This window comes from Otolemur garnettii, unplaced genomic scaffold (assembly GCF_000181295.1).
Source record: "Otolemur garnettii isolate 467f Iridium unplaced genomic scaffold, OtoGar3 scaffold00020, whole genome shotgun sequence".
NCBI lineage: Eukaryota > Metazoa > Chordata > Mammalia > Primates > Galagidae > Otolemur > Otolemur garnettii.
Window position 1 is genome coordinate 3956672 of NW_003852415.1, and position 10011 is coordinate 3966682.

The 10011-nt window shown below is 41.6% G+C and overlaps 1 protein-coding gene across 1 annotated transcript in view; it reads right to left on the reverse strand.

Annotated features, from left to right (window-relative positions):
* Positions 1-420: 420 nt before the first annotated feature.
* NOXRED1 (NADP dependent oxidoreductase domain containing 1) overlaps positions 421-10011 on the reverse strand; it is a 30654-nt gene continuing 21063 nt past the window's right edge. Inside the window, exon 6 of the mRNA XM_003787065.2 lies at positions 421-562. Within this exon, the coding sequence (XP_003787113.2) occupies positions 421-562 (142 nt within the window). The remainder of the gene's footprint in view (positions 563-10011) is intronic.

Below are 10011 nucleotides of genomic sequence, written 5' to 3' on the forward strand. Positions count from 1 at the left end.
GCCTGTAGTCCCAGCTCCTAGGGAGGCTGAGGCAGGAGGATTTGAACCCACGAGTTTAAGGTTGCTGTAAGCTAGGCTGATGCCACAGCACTCTAGCCCAGGCAACAGAGAGAGATTCAGCTACAAACAAACAAAAAACAAGGATTTTCTGGGAAAGCAGCTTACTTAAATGTGTTAGGTTACACAGTTTCATGAGTTGCTTCTGAAAGCCAGATACACACTGATGTATAGGACCTCTTGTTTTATTCTACATTTTGAAGAGCCATCAACATGTGGCAAACACAATACAGTCAAATGACTCCTACTGTCAATTATGATAATCATGGCACAACCACTGTAAAGAAAATCTATGAGGGGAAATAAAAAGTTCTGATTTCCTAAGTTCTTTTATTGGGATGAAGAGCCTGTGGAAACCACTGGCTACACTTGGGTCAGGGAGATGCCAAATGAATCATAGTATCTATAGGTAAGGTGTTGTTGGAGAACAGTACTGGCTGAGAGATGCTGGCTAAAGGGAGTTTCCTTGAGTTGCACAGTAGTCAGATCAAACCAAGGGAAAGACCTGGGGTGAAAAAAAATACTGTTACTTTTTAATGTCTGTTCAATATATCTTATTTAGCTGTTAAATGCTTCCTTTAAAGAAAATTTTCCTCCACTTGGAATACTAAGCTAATTAAAACTCATAGTTAAAGTAGGAATTCTGCTAGAACTGTTTGATATGTGGATTTAATTGTACTTACGATGATTTTTCACACCATGCACATTTCTCTAAGTGCATTTAGAGAGGAATTTGTAATTAGATAATGATTATAACATTGACATTGGGCTCGGCGCCTGTGGCTCAACCGGCTAAGGCGCCAGCCACGTACACCTAAGGTGGCGGGTTCGAATCCCCAGCCCGGACCCACCAAACAACAATGACGGCTGCAACCAAAAAAATAGCCGGGCGTTGTGGCGGGCGCCTGTGGTCCCAGCTACTTGGGAGGCGGAGGCAGGAGACTCGCTTGAGCCCAGGAGTTGGAGGTTGCTGTGAGCTGTAATGCCACGGCACTCTACCCAGGGGGACAGCTTGAGGCTCTGTCTCAAAAAAAAAAATAAATAAATAAATAACATTGACATTGATACCTTTTTAAGTTTATTTTCCTTGAATTTAGAAAGAACATATGTAAGAGGATCCTGGGCATTACACAAAGAAAAGATCTAATCACTTTTAAGTGTATTAGAGAAAATCTTTAGCTGTATAGAAAAAAATGTAGAAGTTAATATGCAAGCAAAATGGGGCAATATTCAGTATTATTCTATAGTATAATTTAAGTTTAAAAACAAAAAAAGACAGATTTTTATATTTTTCAAAAAATCAGAAGAAATGAGCACACTTGTAGTCTCAGCTACTCAGGAGGTGCTGAGGTGGGAAGATCACTCACTAGTTTGAGACCAGCTGGGGCAACATAACAAGACTGTCTCAAAAAAATAAAAAAAAAAAAGATTAGGAGGGTGGCACCTGTGGCTCAAGGAGAAGGGCACCGGCCCCATATGCTGGAGGTGGCAGGTTCAAACCCAGCCCTGGGCAAAAACTGAAAAAAAAAAAATTAAAAAAGAAAAGATTAGGAGTAAGGCAAGGATATCTGCTTTCATCTTCTTACTTGACATAGTACCAGAAGTTCCAGCTAGCACAGTAAGGCAAGAAAAAGAAATTAAAATGCATGGAGATTGGAAAGAAAGGAATGAAACTGTCCCTATTTATAAATTGTCTTTTTTAAAATTATATGATAGCTATGTACACTAATGCAATCATGGGGTACAGTGTGGTATTTTCATATACAATTTGAAATATAGTCATCAAACTGGTTAACATAGTCTTCATGTCATATTCTTAGTTATTGTGTTAAGATGTTTATAATTTACTTTTAGAAAGATTCACTTGTACCCTTGTAAGATAAACCATAGAGGTGATCCCTCAAATCACCCTCCCTCCACCCATTCACCCCCCTCCCCTATAGATTGTCTTTATAGAATATCCCAAGGAATTTATTTTAAAAACCTCTTAGGACTAATGAATTCATCAAGAGTGCAGTACACAAAATAAATATACAATAGTCAATTGTGTTTATCTGTACTAGCAATGAACATGTCACCAAAATTAAAAATGCAGTTTTAGGCTCAGCGCCCATAGCTCAGTGGTTAGGGTGCTGGCAACATGCACCCAGGCTGGAGGGTTCAAACCCAGCTTGGGCCTGTTGAACAACAATGACAACTGCAAAAAACAAAACAAACAAACAAAAAAATAGCTGGGCATTGTGGTGGGCGCCTGTAGTCCCAGCTATTTAGGAGGCTGAGGCAAGAGAATCGCTTTAGCCCAAGAGTTGGAGGTTGCTGTGAGCTGTGACTCCCTTTCTTGAGAATCAAAAAAAAAAAAACCAAAACCCTGTAGTTTCATTTATAGTCACTCCCAATTGGGATACATAGGGGTAAATATAATAAATAAAACATGTATAGGACTTGCATGATGAAAACTATGAAATGCTGATGAAATAAAAATGATCTAAATAAATGGAGAGACATTGTATTCCTGAATAGGAAGATTCAAAAAATAAAGATGTTCTCTATTAATTAATCTACAGAGATAATGGTAAAATAAAAATTAGTGACACCACTGAATGCCAGAGAGGATGCAAAAGAACTGGGTCATACTTACCACAATAATATTTGGTTGGTAGTATTCTGAAAAACAGATTGGCAGTTTCTTAAAAAAGTAAACAAGCTTAGCCAGCAATGCATTTGGGCAGAAAATAAAAAAAGAAAGAAAAAATAGACATGCAACTCCCATATGACTCAATAACTACTACACTTCTAGGCATTTATCCCAGAGAAACTAAAACTTATATTCACACAAAAAACCGATATGTGAATGTTCATAGAAGGCTTATTAATTTTTTTTTTTTTTTGAGGCAGAGCCTCAAGCTGTCCCCCTGGGTAGAGTGCCGTGGCATCACAGTTCACAGTAACGTCCAACTCCTGGGCTCAAGCGAGTCTCCTGCCTCAGCCTCCCAAATAGCTGGGACTACAGGTGCCCACCACAATACCCAGCTATTTTTTGGTTGCAGTCATCATTGTTGTTTGGCGGGCCTAGGCTGGATTCAAACCCACCACCTTAGGTGTAGCTGGCTGGCGCCTTAGCCACTTGAGCCACAGCATAGTTTAGGGCTGGTCCCAATAGTCTTTGACAAAGAAGCAAAAGCAATAATGGAGAAAAGGTAATCTTTTCACAAATGGTGCTGGAGAAACTGGATTTCCACACACACACACACACACACACACACAAATGAAGCTAGACATAGACACTTTACAAAAACTAAGTCAAAATGTTTCATAAATCTAAAGGTAAAATGAAAAACTATAAAACTCCTGGGGGAAAATCTAGATGACTTTGGTTTTAGCAATGACTTTATAGTTGTACACTAAAGGCATGATCCAGTTAACATTTTCCTATCACTTTAATTCTCTGTAAAAAGGTAATTTTATCTAGAGACTTGAAAATTCAGTCTCTGAATTCAGGTTTATTTAACAAAGAGAACCTCAATTTCAGGTTTATTTAACAAGAGTACTTCATCAGTATCTATTTCCATCCAAAACACACTGTGTCTCTTTTTGCTGTGTTAATATTGATTAGTAGATTCAGCCTGATGCATTCATTGTAAAGTTTCCCCATCAACATTTTCTATGTATCTAATGTATCTACATTACAATGTTCATGTAATGTTGCCTAGATACATTATTTCATAAGAGGTTGCAAATTGATGATAGTCTATCACTCCTTCATTTAGGAAGGAACTTTTAAACTTGATAAATAGTACCAGAAACCAAGATCAAACATCCTACTTAGTGATTTAATATTGAAACTATAGCCTAGCCAGGCACAGTGGCTCACATCTGTAATCCTCAAACCTTGAGAGTCTGAGGTGGGAAGATTGCTTGAGGTCAGGAGTTCAAGACCAACCTGCAAGAGCAAAAGCCGGTCTCTACAAAAGATATAAAAATCAGTCAGCTTTAGCGGTACAAGCCTATAGTCCCAGCTACTTGGGAGGCTCAAGCAGGAGGATCACTTGAGCCCAGGAGTTGGAGGTTACAGTGAGCTATGATGATGCCACTGTATTCTAGCTGGGCAACAGAGGTAAGACCCTGCCTTAAAAACAAAACAACAACAAAAGTAACCTATTTGTTTTCAAGTTAATTTGTCACAGAAAATATTATTTTGGAGATTGGGAATAATAGTCTTTTCAATAAATAGCACTAGAACAGAGATCTACACAGAAAAAAACGAGCCTCAACTCTTACAGAAGAGCTCTTTTTTTTTCTCTTAGAGATAAGAGTCTTACTCTATCACCAAGACTAGAGGGCAGTAGCATGATCATAGATCATTGTAGCCTCAAACCCTTGGGCTCAAGCAGTCTTCCTGACTTAGCCTTCTGAGTAGCTGGGACTACCACCACACCCAACTGATTTTTCTTTCTTTCTTTTTTTTTTTTTTTTTTATGAGGACAGTCCCTTTATGTTGCTCAGGCTGGTCTTGAACTTCTGGCTTCAAGAAATCATCTTGCTTCAGCCTCCCAAAGTGCTAGGACTACAGGTGTCAATCACTGCAGTTGGCCCATGGCAAATATTAATAACAGTTATCTTTGGAAGTGGAATGAGGAAGAATATATTTTCACTTTTTTTTTTTCTTTTTGAGATAGAGCCTCAAGCTGTCGCCCTGGGTAGAATGCCAGGGCATCACAGCACAGCAACCTCCAACTCCTGGGCTCAAGCGAGTCTCCTGCCTCTGCCTCCCAAGTAGCTGGGACCACAGGCGCCGGCCACAACGCCTGGCTATTTTTTGGTTGCAGCTGTCATTGTCGTTTGGCCAGTCCGGGCTGGATTCGAACCCACCACCTTAGGTGTATGTGGCTGGCGCCTTAGCCACTTGAGCCACAGGCACTGAGCCTTCACTTTTTACTAGTATACTTCAGTGATATGCTTTTTACCACAAATATGTATTACATTTGTTGCTTTTTGAAGTGCACATAAACGATTATATATTGGCTCGGCGCCTGTGGCTCAAGTGGCTAAGGCGCCAACCCCATACACCTAAGGTGGCGGGTTCGAATCCCTAGCCCGGGCCCGCCAAACAACAATAATGGCTGCAACCCAAAAATAGCCAGGTGTTGTGGCAGGCACCTGTGGTCCCAGCTACTTGGGAGGCTGAGGCAGGAGACTCGCTTGAGCCCAGGAGTTGGAGATTGCTGTGAGCAGGAAACCAAGACAACCCGACCAAGGGGACAGCTTGAGGCTCTGTCTCAAAAAAAAGATTATATATTTAAGAAGAGTTAAAATTATTCTGAAAAATAATATGAAGGAAACTTGCCCTACCAGAGAGATGACAAAACCTACCTATGTACTGCACACTACAGTTGATTATTATGGCTTGGAAATAGAAAAACAGTTCAAAATAGAGTATACAAGGCTAGGCAAGGTGGCTCACACCTGTAATCCTAGCACTCTGGGAGGCCAGGGAGGGGGGTGGGGAAATGCCTGAGTTAACAGGTTTAAGTCCAGCCTGAGCAAGAGCAAGACCCCAGTCTCTAAAAAAAAAAAAGCTGGGCTTGGTGTGCGTAGCTAATTGGTTAGAGCACCAGCCACAGGCACTGGGGCTGGCGGGTTTGAACCCAGCTCGGGCCTGCTAAACAACAATGACAACCACAACTACAGCAACAAAAATTTGTGGCAGGTGCCTATAGTCCCAGCTGCCTGGGAGGTGGAGGCAAAAGAATCACTTGAGCCTAGGAGTTGGAGTTTGCTGTGAGCTATGATGCTATGGCACTCTACCCAGGGCAACAGCTTGAGGCTCTGTCTCAAAAAAAAAAAGGAAAGAAAGATAACCAATATCAGCTTGGTGCCATAGCTGAATAGTTAGGGCGCCAGCCACATACACTGGGGCTGGCGGGTTCAAACCCAGCCCCGAACCTGCTAAACAACAATGACAACTACAACAAAAAAATTGTCAGGCATTGTGGTGGGTGCCTGTAGTCTCAGCTACTTGGGAGGCTGAGTTAAGAGAATCACTTAAGCCCAAGAGTTTGAGGTTGCTGTGAGATCTGATGCCACAGCACTCTACCAAGGGCAATGTAGTGAAATTCTGTCTCAAAAAAAAAAAGTTAACCAATATCCAGGGCTTCCCAAGGAAACAGCTGACCAAATCACTCTATAGTAAAGTTCACAGTAGCAGTTTCCAGGCAAGTTCTTAGTAACCAAGATCTTAAATATGAGCAAATAGTCAAGCTTCATCACATATTTGAAGAAAGCTTCTAAAATGAATGATAGAGACCAAAATAAAAGATCAGAAAACAACTTGGGCTCGGCACCTGTGGCTCAAGTGGCTAAGGCACCAGCTACATACATCTAAGGTGGCAGGTTCAAATCCAGCCCAGGCCCACCAAACAACAATGATGGCTGCAACCAAAAAATAGCCAGGCATTGTGGTGGGCTCCTGTAGTCCCAGCTACTTGGGAGGCTGAGGCAGGAGACTCTCTTGAGCCCAGGAGTTGGAGGTTGCTGTGAGCTGTGATGCCATATCACTCTACCCAGGGGGACAACTTGAGGCTCTGTCTCAAAAAAAAAGAAAAGAATATTCAGACTTGGCACCCATAACTCAGTGGTTAGGGCACCAGCCACACACACTGAAGCTGACGGGTTTGAACCCAGCCCAGGCCTGCTAAATAACAGTGACAACTGCAACAAAAAATAGCTGAGTGTTGTCGTGGGCACCTGTAGTCCCCGCTGGTTGGGAGGCTGAGGCAAGAGAATTGCTTAAGCCCAAGAGTTGGAGATTGCTGTGAGCTGTGACATCACATCACTCTACTGAGGGTGACGTAGTGAGACTCTGTCTCAAAAGAAAAAAAGAAAAGAAAAGAATATTCAGATATGATACTTTGAAATTCAAAATATGATTGCAAAAACTATAAAGTTGAGGGCCCTGGAGCAGGTGGCTCACACCTGTAATCCTAATACTCTGGGAGGCTTAGGCAGGTGGACTGCTTGAGCTCACAGGTTCAAGACCAGCCTGAGCAAAAGTGAGACCCTCTCTCTACTAAAAATAGAAAAACTGAGGCAAGAGATCTCTTGAACTCAAGAGTTGGAAGTTTCTATGAGCTATGATGCCACGGCACTCTACCCAGGGCAGCAGCTTGAGACCTTGTCTCAAAACAAACAAACAAAACTATATCGTTGAGAAAATTTCTCAGAAAGCAAAGCAAGAAGACAAAGAAACTGAAAATAGAAAAGATAAAGAAAATCAGAGGATCAGTCCAGGAAGCCCAACATTTGACTAAAAAAATACTAGAGAGGGCAGTGCCTGTGGCTCAAAGGGGTAGGGCACCAGCCCCATATACTGGAGGTGGTGGGTTCAAATCCAGCCTTGGCCAAAAACTGCAAAAAAAAAAAAAAAAACAAAAAAAAACCAAAGAGTGAGAATGGAGGAAACAGGGTATGGGAAGAAATTATCAAAGACATAATTGGAGAAAATTGGAGAACTTAGATTGCAAATGCCCACTGAAGGTGCTGTTTCTTTTATGAGTGGCAGTTCTATGGTATAATTTCATTAAACTATATGTTTATATGTTTATGGACTTATGGAATATGTATCTTTTCTTTGTATGTATTATATTTCACAATTTTTTAAGTGACAGGATACAGTTTCTTGACAGGGAGAAAGATTAATAAGCATGATAAGCAGAAGAGGTCGAATAGAAACTCCAGCAGCGGAGGAGGGGAATCCAATTGGAAAGCCTCCCTACAATTTTCTTTTTAAGTTAAGGGGAAAAAGGCCCACTAATGCTTAACAGTGAATTAAAATATACCCATATCATGGCACATCATAAAATTTCAGAATACTGAGGTCAAAAGATCCTGTAAGCTTCCAAAGAAAAAAGAAACAGATTTCAGACAAAGGATCAAAAATTAGAATGGCACTGCAAATATCAGAAGCAACTCTAGAAGCAGAACGATAATGAAGCAATGCCTCAAAATTCCAGGCGGAAATTATTTCCCGCCTAGAATTCCGTACCTGTCCATGTTCTCAATAAAATATTTGGGTTAGAATAAAAACATTTTCAGGCTCAGTGCCTGTAGCTCAAGCGGTTAGGGCGCCAGCTATATACACCAGAGCTGGCAGGTTCGAATCCAGCCTGGCCCTGCCAAACAATGATGACAACTACAACCAAAAAATAGCCAGGTGTTGTGGCGGGCGCCTGTAGTCCCAGCTACTTGGGAGGCTGAGACAAGAGAATTGCTTAAACCCAAGAGTTTGAGGTTGCTGTGAGCTGTGACGCCACAGCGCTCTACCCAGGGCGACAGCTTGAGACTCTGTCTCAAAGAAAAAAAAAAAAAGAAGAAGAAGAATAAAAACATTTTCAGTGATAAGAGTCTCTAAAAATTACTTTGATGAACCCTTTTCTCAGGAAGATACTGCAGGGTATGGTCCACCAAATGAAGGCATAAGCCATGACAGAAGAAGACGAAGCCAAGAAACAAGAGGTCCAACATAACTGAGAGGTAAAGGGAATCCCCAGGAAAATGAAAAAGAAACATCTACAAACTGAAAGTGTATCACAGGCCTAGAGAATAAGTTATCCAGTGGTGATTGATTGGAATACAAAAGATAAGAGAAAGGGAAGAATTAAGAATTACTTAAGCAGAGCCCTGCTTAAACAACTTGGTAAAGCAGCAGGTAAGCTTTTACGAGTGAAAGTGAGTTTACGTGAAGATTGTGAATGTGCACTTACCTAGGTACAGCAGTGATATCTGAGCTAGAGATATAGAGTTATGTGCTTTCAGTGTAAAGACGGCAACCTGAGTCTGCAGAGTGGAAAAGGTCACTAAGGAACAAAGTGTAAAATGAAAAGGAAAGGGCCTAGAATAGAGCCCAGAAAACTCTCAGATTTAAGAGAAATTTCAGAGGAGGAGGTCACAAAAGAGTGACCAGAGCATAAGAAAGAAAATGAGGGCAGTGCCTGTAGCTGAGTGGGTAGGGCACTGGCCACATACACCCAGGCTGGTGGGTTTGTACCTGGCCCGGACCAGCTAAAACAACAACAACTGCAACAACAACAGAAAAATAGCCAGGTGTTATGGCGCACACCTATAGTCCCAGCTACTTGGGAGGCTGAGGCAAGAGAATCGCTTAAGCCCAAGAGTTTGAGGTTGCTGTGAGCTATGACGCTACAGCCCTCTACCCAGGGTGACAACTTGAGGCTCTGTCTTAAAAAAAAAAAAAAGCAGGGTGGCGCCTGTGGCTCAGTGGGTAGGGCACTGGCCCCATATACTGAGGGTGATGGGTTCAAACCCAGCTCTGGCCAAACTGCAACAACAAAAAAAATAGCCAGGCATTGTGGTGAGCACCTGTAGGCCCAGCTACTCAGGAGGCTGAGGCAAGAGAATCACCTAAGCCCGGGAACTGGAGGTTGCTGTGACCTGTGACGCCATAGCACTCTATCCAGGGCAATAAAGTGAGACTCTGTCTCTACAAAAAAAAGCAGTATGTATAGTTTCAATGTTTCTAACACTGTATATAGGAATAGAAATGCATACGTGTTATAATGTAATGACAATATAAATATGTTTGTAAATACATAGATAAAAGGATTGAAATATAAAAACCATTAGAGGTTAACTCTTGCCTCAGGTTCTCTTGCCTCAGCCTCCCAAGTAGCTGGGACTACAGGTGCCCACCACAACGCCTGGCTATTTTTTGGTTGTAGTTGTCATTGTTGTTGGGTGGACCTGGGCTGGATTCGAATCCACGAGCTCCGGTGTATGTGGCTGATGCTTTAGCTGGTGCTTTGAGCTACAGGCACCAAGCCAGGATTTTACTTTTCTACTAGGTGAATTTTTACATAATTCTGTTATTCTTATTAACTTTTTTTTAATTTCTTTTTTTTTTTTTTATGCTTTAGCTGGTGCTTTGAGCTACAGGCACCA